Consider the following 16,916-nt stretch of genomic DNA (forward strand, 5'->3'; position numbering starts at 1 on the left):
CTTTCTTTATTTGTACTTTCTGTATTTCTATTACCTTTTCATGTGATTATTTTAATTGTGAATCCCTGAACCATGGAGGAGCACAGGCGAATAACAACAATTCTATATACTACAGACAACAATCTGATAGCCCACACTGATACAGAAGCTAACCTTATCCAGATAAGGGTGTGGTGACTATGATAGGCCACAAAAAGGTCATATGGATATCATCTTTGTAACAAAGAATTAAGTTAACCCAAGTCAGAGCAGATAAGAATTAAAGATATAAAGATAATTGCTTTTGTCAATGCCAATGATACTGTGACAATCCACAAGAGATATGACCAAAACAAATGCATGCCAATGAAATTTCTTAGTTTTGTACTATTTTCTATTGTCACAATTGATTTGAATGGACAGGTTTCTATAGATTACAAAATAAATACTAATATTCACAAATATTTTATTTACAATATAACCACACAATATTATACAATATCAGGCAGTGATAACATAAAACAATATACAGCTGCTGCCTTGTACACTGCATTTAAAAATACCTTCAAAATTTCATTATCTGATTAAAGATCAATATTATTGAATTTGTATACTACACTTGTTTTTTTAGTCTGTAAAGTTACCACATGTTCCAAATGATATCAAGTTTAGCTTTCAATGACACCAACTAAAAATGTTGGTGTGTAATCAGATAATAATAATCTCTCAATAAATATTTAACATGTATCAGACAATATAACTAGTTTTTAAAAGTTAATACATTTGTATCAATTTTAACACAGGATAAAATAATTTAATCATGTATTTTATGAAAAGTTCAACAGACAAAAGCATGAAAGCAAAATAAATATAACTTTTGGGACGGTATTTATCAAGCAATTGTCAAAGTTATTATTGATTAAAATTTATCAGCTTATCATATTCTGTGTTATACAGTCTAGAGTATTGATTTTTCCATTATCTTTCATTTTAAAAAATCAGTAAATATCAAAGTTGAGATGATATTCAATTTTCAGGTTTTCTCATTTTCTAATATCAGCAAAAAAATTAATTACAATGCCATGTATCATAGACAATAAAATATAAGTACAAGCTATGTCAATTTTTTGTTTTTCCTTTTAACAGGTTTAATTCTATATTTGTTCAATTTTTGTAAATTTTAAGTAGGTGATGCAATATTTTTGTTTATACATGTATAAATAATCTAATACTCAGTTGCTGGCAAGTACAAAGTGCAAAAGGTGAGAAGATTTTAATGAAAGGGCAATAACTCTGGAAAGACTTATCTAAATGTATCTCAAAATCACAAGGGAGTTTATGGAACAAATATCCTGTAAAATTTAGTAATTATACATTCAAGCAAACATGAGTTTATTGTAATATGATTTATTAATTGCTGAGTTTTCAACATTGAAAGTCTGATAAAAAATTGACAAAATCTTAAAATCTTCAATATGGAGGATATCATTGCTTTGTGGAAACAAATATTTTGCAGAATTTCTTAAAGATATATATGCTGAAGAAAATGTGGGTCACTACATGGAAGTGCTCATTTAAGCCCAATCATTTATAAATATGGATCGAATGGAGCAAACTTGACTTGAGATATGCTGAAATAAACCCCCAAAAAAAGATATAATGTGTCAAGCGTTAAAAAGTGTATATAAATTTAGTGGAACATACAATCTTAGGACAATAACTAATAAAAGAAAGCATTGTAAAGGAGGATGATAAGAAATTACAATAAATCACAATTAGAGACAAAAATGTGTATTGTATCAAATAACTTTTCTAAATGAATTTGGAATTAATTTGCTTTTACCGATATTGTGAAACATGTATTCATTTGTAGAAACACCTAAAAAAGTACTTATCATTTGATATTGATATATATATACATTTGCAGTCTAACTTATTTTACTCTAAAAAAAAGAATAAGACTAATAATATTTAATAACAATAGAACTATGACGTGTTTGGAGACTGAGAATACACATATTTACAACCTCTCAGTACAAACAATGACAAAATACACAAACATTGAAAAACAAAACATAAACGAAACAAACCATTCAGACAGTAACATTAAATATAATAAACAAATTATAATGGTTCATTAAAATTAGAGTCACCCAAATACATACTGTCACTTCACTGTAAGTAAAAATACTTTAAACGATTATACTGGCGGCAGCTTTATAAAATTTATGTCCTTAAATAGATTTACATCTTCTGAAGTTTTAAAGGTCAACAGATTAGTTCTTTTGAACTGATTGACGAATTCATAGTACAGATTAACATGCCTACTCCAACACCTGAGTATTCCAACATCCTGCTTTAACTGACACATTTTTCTTAACCCAAAATATACCTTTCCTTGCAGAAAAAACCTGAGTATTCTGACACCCTGCTTGCTCCAACATTTTTTTCTGGTCCCCTAGTGCATCAGTTAACACAGGTTACACTGTATGTTTGTTTCATTACCAAATATATTTTTTTTAAAACCAAGTTTATATATTGAAGTAAAAAAACAATTTATTTAATTTTCAAGGTTGGTATTAAGGTATTAGGAAATCTGTTCAAATGTATATCTCTTGTATCTAAGAATAAAGTAAAGTGAGATAAAGCTTTTAGATTTTGAAGCAACAACTTGTACAGATGTATATATCCATTCAAAATAAGAAACTGATGAATACATCTTCAAAACTGACCAATCTAATTTCTTTTTACAAATGTATAAAGCTTTAAAAAAAAGTCACACAAGGCAATTGCACAGAAGAGTTAGGCAGTGCTCAGAAACTTGTATTGTTAAGATTGTTGAATGTTTTCCTATTGACTATATCTTATATTAACTGTAAATAAGAAAATTTCACTTTAAAACATATTCATGTAGGGCTATTGCAGATGAAATACAATCAATAAATATTTGTAGTTAGAGACAATAATTGAAACACACAATGCTATGTATCACTGGAAAAGAGAATACTTTGTAGTCATAAATCTTAGCTAATATTTAACTGACAATGTTATAGGATTTACTAGTAATGGCACACACTTATATAAACATCACATTATTATTACTAAAAATGTTAGGATTTCTACTATTTAACATTACCATAAATCATTTTTCTATTTTCAAAAACTTAAAAAACAGAAAGCCTATACAAATTGTATCAATTCAAAACCATTTTCTACAGTTTCAAAGTGTGAAGAATTTTGCTATCCCTTTATAGATTTCAATATCTAAATATGCCATGAGACAACTTGTCTTCAGAAAATGGACGGTTTCAAGTATGTAATGACTAGTAATGCATGACTTGAATTATAATATGGTTTATTGAAAAATTACTGAAATGTCCTTTACCATAAAAAATGAAATTGACCATGTTTTATGAAGTGACATACCATTATTTGATATTGCAATACTGGTTTTTGACCTAATAAAAATCTAGTATTCTATCACAAATCTAAGGAAACTGCTACATGTTCTATTAAGTTGCACAAGTTCCCATTGATGAATTATAACTGCCATTAGATCTCTGATTCCTCTGCTGTATCTGGGACTAGATATTCTCTGTTTTCATATGTCCAGAAGTCATTCAAATCAGTTAAAATACTGACCACTGTATCACCTTTACCACTGAAATAAATCATTGTATTTAGGATTAATATACAAGAACTTTCGATTTTACCCACTAAACCCTGTAGTTATTGTCTCTTGCTCTCTGTACTTTTAGTTAATAGTAAAATTTTATAATATTTTGAACAGAGTGATAGGATTGTGTCCATTAAAAGAAGACAGAAGACACTTCCACAATTTCTAAAGAAGACAGAAGACACTTCCACAATTTCTAAAGAAGATAAAACAATATAACAATTGTGTCCATACAAAGACAGAAGACACTTCCACAATTTCTAAAAAAGATAAAAAAAATATAACTATTTGTGTTCCTGTTATATATGATCTGGAATGGACTTTCTTAGCTGTATTTTTTGTTAGATTGATTGTTGTGGTTTTCACTCTCAGCACTATTAGCTATAACATGGTAGTCAGTTTTTTTGTGTGGAAGAAGCTCAAGTGCCAGGAGAAAACCACAATTTAGGCATGAAAACTGGCAGTCCTAGTTAATTAAGATTGGAATCTAAAAAAAATGTCATTTTGGCATTAATAAAAAAAATCACTATAGTTAAAATATTTCATGTATTAATGGAAAATCAAGTTATACTTGTCTTAACTTACCTCACAATTAAATCTTGTAATGTTAATTTTAATGGATCCTTAGGTTTGACCATGTCAAATATTTCATCTTTCACATCTTGAAATGATATAGGTTCTTGCCCATGAAGTTTCATCTGTTCTTGGATAGCCTGAGAAATCATATATAGCAAATATCATGATGTATTAAGCTAGTATCAAATATTGTCATTTTACTTATAATTTTCTAGAAGTCTTTTGATAACTTTTTTGGGGGTTGCAGTCTAACTGCATTAAACCCCATATCTCCTTTTATTCAATTCAATAAAAATGCAATCGAACATAGAAAATTTACTGAAACATTTGAATGTATAAACTAATGATATCATCTTTCATGATTTTTCTAGTCTTAAAAATTAACACCAAAAGTGTTAGTTACTTGATTTTCTTACTCATATATAATATATAAGCAATATAATAAAAAACAATTTATGAATATTTACGAATCTTTTTGAGATATTTATGACAATCAGCAAAATATCAATTTTAGACTAATTATCCTATTTCTTATAAGACGTACAGAAAAACCCTGAATATCAATCACTTACCCTAAAGAAATAATTAAGAGCAAACACATTCAGGTATCCTTTATGTTGTACATCTAATATTCTAAATAAGTATCGTAATGCTTGAGGTTCCTTCTTATTCTCTAATGCTAATACAAAGTCTAGGTAGGTTTTGTAGTCCTGTTATAAACAAATAGAAATAAACATTGTTATTTATCAAGAAATCTGTCATCTGTAACAGGACAGAATCTTAACAAAACCTCATACATTGCAAATGTACAATTTCTATTTAACTCAACGTCCCTTTCTGTTCAGCAATCAATGTAACATCTGAAGGCTGTGACGAAAAAATGTGAGTGAAATAAGTTTGAAGGGGGACAACTCTAGAAATATCTAATAAAACAGAACATCAAAGACTTAAACACATGAACATCTGTAATAAAAATTTGGATGAGACATTCCAAAAGAATGAAAAATATCAGAAAAGGAACAAGTAATTTGGTATGGACAGATTGATTAATTGTTGGTTTTCTAGAGTCCATGGTATGGACAGAAGAGTATGGGATAAACAAATTTAGAATTACCTCCAAAAGAAATTTGTTTGTTGAAGGTATAAAAAAAAAACCTGAATTTAAACTACTCCAAGATAGTAAACTACACTACTAAACATATCTCACCATTTCTCCTTCATAGGTCAGACATTCCTGAAAAACTCTATCTAAAAAGACATCAGTTAGGGTACCAGTACCATATCTTAAATGAAAAGACAGTAACTCTACTATATTTTTTCATTTATTTTGACACATAGATTATACATTTTTTCTAGTCTGACATGATAGGTTTTACAAAATTGATTTCATCACTTTAGTTTTAAAGTCATTTTTGCAAGATGAAAAAACCATTTTAATATGATACACTATAATTAACATAAATATACAGTGATTGACTTAAGAAAAAAAAGAACCATAAATCATTCTTTACAATAAGTTTCAGGAAATGTATATAAAAATTTAAAATGTGCCAATTCCCCAAAATTAATATATAAATCCACAGTAATATAAACTGTACAATACTTACCTAGCTAATTCTTCTTTACTTAACATGCCATTGTGGTCTTTATCTAAATTTAAATATTGCCCATACACTCGTAAAGCTGAAGGTGCAGAAAACCAATTAGACTCCTGCATTTCTTTTGACAAATCTTCATCTCTAAGCTAAAATACACATAATGCGTAATCTTTACCAGAACACTTTTGATACATAAAGTAAGGATATGATAATAATTAAAAAGATTCAACATACTTAAGGAAAGAAGTTTTCATACTATTGGTGAATAGGTATTGTTGGGTTAATGTGTCAAGGACATTTACCCTATATCAATTTTATCACTTTAGAAATTTATAAAAAATAAATAAATTATCTTCTTTGTCACTTGAAGTTAAACAGCCATCTTTCATCATCATCATTATTATATACCCTTTTTAGTATCTGCTTACTATAAATTCGTTTAAATCAAATGTGTCATGCTTATTTTGACGGTAAATTGCAGTTAATTACAAATTGATTTATTCATCAGTTAAATGTACATTTTTTAAATATTTCATTGCTATATTTGTGCTCATGTTAATTAATATATAACAAATAATTGTGAGTATTTCTAAGCGTCTTCATTTACTCCTGCATACATTTTTATAAATAGACTTTTCACCAGGGAATATTGTGTAAATGGCATCTTCTGACAGTGATAGTAGTTGTGATTTGAAAATTTTCATTCTAGATAAATAGGAAATATACAACAAATTCAAAATATGAAAATGTAATCATGTAAAATGAGCCCTCCATACAAGTCATTCTAAAGATATACTATTTCCTTACAACACCATTATTTCTTACCTCTAATAAATCATCTAGAAAACTACAAGCTAATATATCCTGAATTTTAATTCTACCAGTCCTCATTGGATCCAGGAAAAAGAAGAATTTTCTAACAGCTGTACATACATAAAATGAGTAGAAAGATCTCTCCAATCCATTTAACTGTAAAGTAAACAAGTAAGTTTAATGCTATTATAGACAAGCTATTAGCTATTCTAATAAGGTGTTTTAAACAAGTTTTCAGCTGTAAAACCATCACAAATAGTATCATTTTGGAATTGAAATCTAAACTTGGAAGGAATATGTTGGTTAATATGCTATTCTTGGTACCAATACACAGAGAAACGAATTGTATCTGCTGTAGTGATGTATAATGACACTTATATTTACATCACAATTTGGTCATTTGTGTATATTTACATGCTTAAAGATATTGGCGTTTTGCAATACCCGGTATTGTCTAAAGAATCAATAATAATTATCAAGTTTCAGTAGAAATTTCTTCATATAAATGTTGGAAGAATGGGTCTTCTAATCAATCTACAGATTTTTTTTCTTAGACAACTTAGGCAAAGATTGAAGTAATGAGTTAAATCCATGTGTAGACCTACCTGTGGAAGAGTGGGAATCAGTTCTAGTATGTAGTTTTCTAAATCCTACAAAATATCAAATACTATCAATAACTATGACAATGTATGACATGCATAAATTCTTTATAGCTGCAACATGAGTGAAATGCATGACTTATCCCCAAACTGTGGCAAAAACCAATTTTGGTTACTAATGCAAAACAAACTTTTTCATTATTTAAGTCTAATATTCATGCAAAGGCAAGAAAACAGAATTCCTCTAAATCAAAAACAAACTCATCAAGTAGCTTAAATTCTATAAGATAGAAACACTATCTAACAGGAAAGATTGTTTTCAAAAGTCAAATTTTAAATAAAAAATAAATCAATATGAGATAACTGACCTGACCTATTTGTATTTTTAAATATTACAAAATTTATTCAAAAGTCATGAAAAACTAGTTTTTACAAGGACTTACTGATTCCTTGAGATAGCCTTGTCCAGCAACATCATACAAAGACAAACCAATTCTAGTTTGATGTAACCAGACTTTTCTCATTACATAGTTAAAGAACTGCATAATAGATATTCTACCATAGGGATCTGTTTGTAAAAGTTTACAGAACACTGAGGCTGAGAAAAACTGTCTGTAAATAAAGTAAACAAACTATGTTTAACAGAAGACATATTTTACTTGTGGACAAACCCTAAGAATACATAAACTCAAACTGTCATTCATTTCTATACAAGTACATATATCAAAGTTCCCTTTACATCAAGAACAAGAGAATTAAAGTAATGATTTTCATGAAAAGTTCTTATAACTTTAGAATTAATACAATAACTTGATCTAAAATCATCATTATGGAACTACATAACATAGAAATAGAGCAATATATGCAAGCCTTTTAATTATTTCTGAAAACAAAAGGCTATATATGTAACACTCAGAAACGTGTCCTTCCACCCAAATGTGTCAGATTCCCTCAAACGTGTCCACATCGACGTCACTGAACTGCAAAAACATGGCTATTTGTCAAAGGGCGCCAAAGCGTGTCATTGGTATAAATACCCAAACGTGTCCAATTTTTAATAAACACCCAAACTTGTCCAATCCCACAAACGTGTCCATATCAAGCTTTTTAATTTGCTGGAACTATCATTTGTGTTTATATTATAAAAACGTAGGTTATTTGTGTTTTTTTTTTGGTTTTTTTTATCATTGTATACTCATTTTACGATCTTTTACTATTTCATTAAAAGATAAAAATAAATTACTTAAATTCTTTTTCTCTACGCATTAAAATCTTTGTAGCATTTCACTCTTTATAATGTGCCAAAAGTTGTATTTTGGAAGGCAACAATTTTTTTAAAGTTCCAAAACTTTTATTTGAAACAACCTCTATATTACATAACATACATTGAAGTAGTTTCTTACTGTAGTCATAAACAAATCGCATTTACTTTTTTTAGATTAAAATCCCAACTAGTGGTAATTCCAAATAACCATAAAAATTAAGGCCTAAATTTAAATTCCCGGTATGATAATAGAACCTATCTACAGTATATATCGTTAATATGATGTCCTTCAAATAATGAATGAAATATTTGGCACTGGACGTTATGTCTTTTGTTCGTGTATCTTTAGTGATGCTCGTAACCTAAAATTTATTAAAAATCAGAACTGTTAAAAAAAGATGGGAGGTCAATTCGACTGAAAGCCCACCGTACAATATTCTGATTAATATAAAAGCCGTCATCGTTACATAGTAAACGGTTAATTTAACTGTATTAAAATTATTTGTATGTTCTCTCTAAATGAGTATGAAATACTTGCAAATGGACAATAAGCAAATTCAGTCAAAAGTTAATTTATATGTTACATATTAAATTTTCAGTAATGATAATCATTACCAACCGGCATTAAACAAACTAATGTTAATAAATGACCACTTCATCAACTGTGTCCCCGATTATAGAACTGCCGTAAACGTTATTGATGTCGCAATTTAGGACATGTATTAGTGCTAAAAGACGCGAGACGTTCTGGCATTTAAAAGTGGACACTTTTGGGCGAATAACAATTATCGGACACGTTTGGGGGTAATGAAATCGGACACGTTTGGGGAATATTGAATATTATGGACACGTTTGGGGAATATTGAATATTATGGACACGTTTGGGAAGAATAGACACGTTTGGGGGAATCGGACATGTTTGGGGGAAGGACACGTTTGGGAGTGTTACATATATATAATTATCGATTTAGGTATCAACAGATAATTAAACATGTTACAACTATGAATTCAAATTTCAAAAATATTCAATTTTAATTATTTCCCCATCAACAATTATCAAAATTTCAGATTATGTCTGAAAAACATACTGGCATTTTGCTCCTGCTTCTGATCCAACCTTTTGGAAATCTTCATAGTTAATCATCTGATCTTCTCCAACAATTGGTGGGGTGTGGTGTTGGTCTAACAGAAACCAGAGACGCTAAAAATATATACCAGTTATGTGAGAACAATAAAAAATAAAACTCATAAATATTTCTATAAAATAATCAATATCTTTACAAATAATTCTACATTTAAGAGTTGACTAAAGTTGCCTGATAATAAACATTGTTGGTTCCAGAATGAGGTTAAAACTTATTGTTTGTAAAGCCTTAACTGGAAAATTTGTAAATAAAAAAATGAATAACATAAATGGAGAATGTGTCCATGGGACACAGATCCTGTTTGCATATCATATAAAGTTTTAAAGGGACATAACTGAAGAACGGTTGAAGTGAAGCTACTCAAATTTGTACTTGATCTGAGTTTTATTGTAATATTGCGTATAAGTCTCATAACATTTGGTTAAGGCTAACTTAAGTAAACAGGAATAATTCTAGAAAGGTAAAAGTGACGCCACTTAAATAAGAGAACAGAAATGAAAAATTATGCAATTTTTATCTTTATAAAGGGTCATAACTAAAGAACGGTAAAAGTACAACCCAACAATTTCATCTGTATTATGTGGTAATAAGCACTGTGTATAAGTTTTATAACATTTGGTTGAAGCAAACTAAAGTTAGAAACAGAAAACAAAAAATGATAAAAAAATTTGTAAAGGAGCATAACTCTAGAACGGTTATAGTGACGCCACAAAAATAAAAAATTGATATGTGTTTTGGGGTAATTTTTTTTTATCATCATGTGTTTTGTGGTAATAAACATTGTGTTTCATTACATTTGGTTGAGGCAAACTAAAGTTAGAGAATGGAAACCTACTTTAGGACGTATGAACGTATAAACGTACTGACACGGGTAAAACTTAGTGCTCCCTCTGCTATGGTGATGGCATAAAAAAAGATGCAAAATACTTGCATTTATAATCTTTTTGGATCCTTTCAAGTTATATAATATATGAACATGTTCAATTCCTTAAAGGGGCACTAGCTGTCAAATTCATGGACAACGATTAGACTTAAATTCTCATATTTTATTTAATGTAAAACATTTACCCAAACTGTAAACAATTTACAGAGCATAGGATTGATAATATATATAGTTTCCTTTCATGTGTATTTTAGTCTAGACTCCATCTAATTAACTATTGAGTTGACCTCATATGCCCATATAAGCGATGTAAACATAAACATAGATATAAATAGATTAAGCCAACTCATGCAATTGGACTTTTATAGGTCTGTTTAATTTTTGTTTATAGATTAAAAATATGAGTTTCTCATCAATTTTAACTGAATAAAAAAGTTTTTTTGTGATCGAATCAGTCATCAAATGATTTACCTTTGTTTCAATTTTAATGTTGACATTCTTTTCCTTTTAATAACCAGTACACATACATGCATTCATTCCCATCTCTTGTTAAGGGGTTAAATTAAAGTTCACATGAATACGGATTGAATGAGGTTGAATTATTCACTTGCAAGTGAATAATTCATTATCAATGTTATTTAGCTTAATTTGACAAATTTGAACCATTTTGGCTGCTAAAGGCGAATTATTATTTCACTATTTCACTTTCATTATTGATTGAACAAAAACAATTTTTTATATATCTCATAGCTAGTGCCCCTTTAAGTAGAATATGTATTTTAAATTGCTTGTCATGTCATACCTGCAGTTCATCATTATCTAGAAGTTCTCTACTTCTTCTCTGTAAGAACACGGCTCTGCAATATTCACAAGTGATATATAGTTTAATGAAAGAATATAAAGTCTTATTTTGAAAGAACAATATTTTAGTTACCAAAATGCAATAAAAGTTATAATAATGTTATTCATTGCATTTTTTTGACAGAACAAAATTATAAACATTTATAAAAAATGAATTGCTTTGCACAGCTGGATACGACAGCAGAGGTCCAACCATGAATAGTTGGGGCAAAAATGGACACAATATTCGCGATTGATACAGGTCTGAATTTGGATTGTAATTAAATATTTGACACAGAACAGGTTTCTGACTCAGAATAAATGTTTAGTTTTAAACATATTTATTTATAGTGGATTGGGAAACAAGTTTTTACAATCCCTTTCCACTTTGCGGGTGTGACTGCTGCCTTATAGCGGCATTAGCCTGCTCTCTTTCTAAATCTACGAGGGAGTCTTTTAAGTGCAAGAGAATAAATGTAGTCAAAGAACTTAGAATTGGTTATATGATTTGAATTTAAATTCTTTTTTTTTTGCTATTGTGCAATACACTATGCTGTATCTTATTGCCCCCCCCCCCAAAAAAAAATGCCTCCCCTTTTTGTTTTGCTTTTGTGCAATACACTTTGCTGTTGAGAATTGACTCCCCCCCCCCCCCAAATCCAAATTTTAGAATTGCCGCTGGTAGCCATAACATGTAGTTAAGTAGTATAAATCGACATTTCATAGTCTACTATACTAATGAAACTATGAAAGACATATTCGTAACAATCAATACATGTTTGTCTATTGCTTTCATTTTTAAGTGACTGCAAAGGCTATTTATTACCAAAGTATCTTAGTACTTGTGATACAAATGTACACATACCTGGATTCTTCCCTCAGTTTAAGTAACAAAGGTTCTTCTTCTGTAGGTAACTAAAACCAAATAATGAATAAAAACTTACATAATTATTTAATCAAATTTAGTTATAAACCAAATATAAAAGTACAAATAAAGATGAACAAAATATATTTTGTTTAATTCTGTTTGAAAATACACCTTGAAATCTAATTCACTCAATACACATAATAAAAAAATCTTGAACTTGGAAAACTGTATGAACAAAAAATTAACATATCATCTAAAAAAAAATCACACCACAATCATCGAGCACAGGACATTTGAGCGAAAAAATTAAAACTACTAGGGGACATTTGAGTGCCGACATTAGAGCCCATTTAAGCGCCGCTCACCTGCATTTTGGATAGCCCATTTTAGTGAAAATTTACCTGGTTGATTAATGCTTACTTTACTACATATACTATGAACAGAAATTTATATTGGTTTAATGTTTAAGTTGTTTATATTTTCATCATGGAAATACAAGTTGTTGAAACGAACAAAGGAAAAAAAGTTTAATTTGTGATGGATTCTGATATAAGAGCAGTTCCAAATTTATTTGCAATTCCATGAAGGCTATGAACAGTATTGTATAAGGGTATATCTAGAGCCCATTATGTACGTTCTTTATGTTATAAATTCCAGGCTAGAACAGACTATTTGATTTAACCTTTTAGACTTTGAGTGCTGTATTTTTATTGAAAAGTTTTATATTGTTTTATGTTGTGCTGTCTTGAGTCTATTAGTGCTGTATTTTAATGGACAGGTTTTATATTGTGCTGTCTTAAATCTATTAAACATTTTTTAATTTTGAATTTATTTACTAAAAAGGGTAAAAAATATAACGCTAAAATGGGCTTTGACAATTTCAATTTTCGCTAAAATTGGTTAAAATTCGGGCGCTCAAAAGGGTTTTACTTTGGCGCTCAAACGTCATATTTTTATCACTGAAATGTCCTATCAATGCGCTCAAATGTCCTCCGCCGCAATCATTTAAGAGTTTTAGGCCCTGTGGCAGTTGGAATCACAGGTCAGATGGCTTTCTAATTTCAACTTTTGTTGATTATTATGGATAAAAGATAGGTTAATATTATATTTGTTACAAACCTTTACATAAAGACTAGGAATATTTTTATACTCATTATCAATTCCACGCCATTTCTGATAATACTCATTGAAGATTTCAAAATCCTCTGTCTTTATCTCTTCTGGATGTCTTTTTTCTATTATTAACAAAACATAAGATTAAATATTCAGAATAAGATGGAATAAGATAAAAACAGAGGTCAGTTCATGTATTGAAAACCATTTTTCAAAGAGCTCACCACGTCAGACAGTGATTGAGGTTTTCTTACGGATAATAAGATTCTTGATGTCTTTTTACAAAATACTTAGTAAATAAGCATGATTATTTGATATTTCTTGTAACTGTTACATCATGAATTACTATAGAAGATGAAATATTCAAAAAAAAAATCATCAAAGTAATAATAGTGTACATGTATGTGGGTTCAGGGAAAACTTTTAATTCATGCACAGATATGAGCATTCTACCCATGTGCACATCTGTAGCTAATATAAAACATACAAGAATAATTGAGATGACAACAATTTCTAACTTGACAGGGGCAATGCTCTTTACTGCAATGAATAGGAATATAACTCACATGCAGATCTGCATATTATATATTAAACTAATCAACAAATTTTGTATAAAGACGGGCTTAAATATGAGCAAACTATCAACAATGAATTGATGTAATGGTTGTCATGAAGACTGGTCAATCATAAAAGGTACATTTGGGAAATAAATTATACTCTTGGAATGCATTGCAATTTTTCTCTGTCAATCAAAATTAATAAAGTTTATGAAACATCCATGAAATATAATGTTTTGGATTTCTAGAATCTTATAAAATACATTTTGTATGTATGTTGTAATGCATGAACATTAATAAGGAATTCAATGAGTCTATGTTTGTACTATAAGTTAGTTGTCCTAGTCTAACAAAGGACACAGCCTCACAGGTATTTATAGTACAGTGTACATTGTCAATAAATTCATATCATTCTCTAAAATGAATTTCAGAAATTGGAAAAAAATTGAGGCATAGCAGTTTTTTAAATTTCCAGGTGATTAGTGAAAAGGACACCAAAACTGAGGTAGGACAATATTATAATGTACTATATACATTGTACATGCATATTGTTTTTTGGTCTGATTGTTGTCTCTTTGACATATTTCCCATTTCCATTCTCAGTTTTATAAATGCTTCATATATTATTCCTGTTTCAGTGGTCGATTGCTATATAAATAAATGTCATGGGATGGTCAATGGTAAACCTAACCAGATGCTCTGCAGGGCGCAGCTATATGCGACAGCAGCGGTCGAACTCTGAACAGTTGGGGCAAGTATGGACACAACATTCAAGCTTGATACAGCTCTGAATTTGGATTGTGATCAGCAAAGGTTTCTGATACAGAATGAATGTGGTCTAATGAACTTAAACTTCTTTTGCTTTTGAGCAATACACTATATATGTTGTTGAATATTAATCCCCTCAAAACAAATATTTGAAGAAATTTTCTTTTTAATTCCTGAAATCTGAAATGAGAAATCTTTTACCCCCCCATTTTTTTTTACCTACCCTATCCCTTATTCCAAAAATAATCTCATTTAAAATTTCTCATGGCGTTTGCAACAATAACTACTCATTTAAATACATCATAAAATATAAAATGACATAGTCATGATTAAAATTAATATTAATTAATAGTATCTTTTAAAAAATAAATTTACAGCTAATCATCTCAAGGTTGCACTTAGTAAATACAGCTGTTTCTCAAACCACACCTCTTTTGGGGAGATTAATATTAATTTTAAATGAGAATATTCATAGAAAATTAATTTTGTTTACATACTGGTTCCCAGTTATGACCTCTGTGTTCCATCTCATAGAGACATAACTTGGGAATGTTACCCAGTAAATAAACATGTGCAATTTGTTTATATTGAAATCTGTGGTAACCGTCTAACCGAGGTAGGGGTAGTTAAGAAAATTAGTGTTAGTTTAAACTGTGAGAAGTTCAGGGCATATATAAATGTTGAAAATATGCAGCACAGCCCTATATTTTGACCTTTGAAAAAAATTGTAGTGCATATGAACTTTCAATTCTGGGATAAGATTTTATTCAAAACTTCATAGTAAAAGTGGTACAGTTTTAGCCGTTAAAGGAGTTCCTATGGGACATTGCATTGTCAATATTTACAGAAATGCAACCTTCAAGACAATCATCATTTCTTATCTCTTAACACATAATATTCAAGCAGTGTAAGGGAGGTAATAAAACATATATATATATATATATATATATATCAGTATTCTTTAAATGGAATTGGATTGCGTCTGTAACACTGCTTTTAAATTGTTTAAATTATCCTTTAACCAGAAAAACCTGTTTTTTTTTCCTTTTTTGCCCTCATTGATAACTGATTTGAGCCTTAACACCCCCCCCCCCCCCCCATACAATGTTACCATCCCTTTGTAGTATGGAAACTTGTGGTATAATTTCAGAGAGATTAGAACACTTAAACACAAGTTAATGACCTGAGACAAAAATGCTTATTTGGGCCCCTTTTTTTGCTCCTAATTCAGAAACCTTTGGAACCATAACCCCCAAAATCGATCCCAATATTCCTTTTATGGTTATAAACATTGTGTTAAAATCTTATTGATTTCTATTTACTAATTCTAAAGTTATTATCCCGAAACCATCTGTCTTCGGACGACGCTGTGATACCAATATGACCAAATTTTCTAATTTTTGAGATTGTATAAAAATGTGAGATGCAAGATTCAAGTTTAGCTTACATTATTATTATTTCATATTATCATATAATATATTTTTGTTTGTTAAAACTTACTTGTCCATGATCTAGATCTACTTAAAAGTACTCTCTCTAAAATTTTACAATATTCAAAGAATATCTACAGGTTAATAATAACGTTTTTGAGCTCACAATTTACAAAATTTTATTGTCCGTCAACCCAAAATAGGTATATATGTAATATTTTCAAATAAAATCATTGACATTTCAGATTAAGACGTTTATTGTTCAAGTTTTATCAAGTCCACCACTGACCACCGGTGTGTTTTCTTGCAAATATCTCACTTTTATTTCTTTCAACATATTTCTTTAAAATGTTGCACCACTCCATGCTTTTCCTTTTATGTGTTGGTGTTTTGGTCATGTTTTATCAGTAATACATGGATGCATGGGGCGAAATACCAACAAATTGTTCATAATATCTCCAAACATGTTCCATCTTCCCTCTCCATTTTCATAACAGATGAGCTGATTGGCTGTTCTGCCTCATGCGACACCTTTATTGAAAAGGGGAATAATTCATTTCTTGTCTCGACATGCAAGCTATTTAAAGTTTATTATTGATTTAAACTTGTATTAACCTGAACTTTTCATTAATAAGTGTTCTTTTTAGGAAAAGAATATGTATATAATAATAAAAATTATGTTGAAAGTGCCTGTCTGTTATTTACAGAATACCATGATTATTGTTGTAATTAATAATTATTAAATAATTTAATCTCCACAAAAAAAAATACAGTACTGTATTATTTTTGAAATCATTTCTAATTGTG

The 16,916-nt window shown here is 29.4% G+C and overlaps 1 protein-coding gene across 1 annotated transcript; it reads right to left on the reverse strand.

The window, feature by feature from the left end:
• Nucleotides 1–428: 428 nt before the first annotated feature.
• Nucleotides 429–16,612, reverse strand: LOC143068252 (serine/threonine-protein phosphatase 2A regulatory subunit B'' subunit gamma-like). Its single transcript, XM_076242168.1, has 13 exons — nt 16,429–16,612; nt 13,361–13,476; nt 12,239–12,288; nt 11,336–11,390; nt 9,594–9,706; nt 7,685–7,853; nt 7,248–7,292; nt 6,655–6,798; nt 5,839–5,975; nt 5,439–5,514; nt 4,804–4,941; nt 4,241–4,368; nt 429–3,640 (listed from the first exon to the last, which is right to left on the reverse strand). The coding sequence occupies exons 1-13, from the start codon at nt 16,505–16,507 to the stop codon at nt 3,532–3,534; spliced, it is 1,359 nt and encodes a 452-aa protein (XP_076098283.1). The 5' UTR covers nt 16,508–16,612; the 3' UTR covers nt 429–3,531.
• Nucleotides 16,613–16,916: the final 304 nt, after the last annotated feature.

The sequence above is a fragment of the Mytilus galloprovincialis genome, chromosome 3 (genome assembly GCF_965363235.1).
Source record: "Mytilus galloprovincialis chromosome 3, xbMytGall1.hap1.1, whole genome shotgun sequence".
NCBI classification, from domain to species: Eukaryota; Metazoa; Mollusca; class Bivalvia; order Mytilida; family Mytilidae; genus Mytilus; species Mytilus galloprovincialis.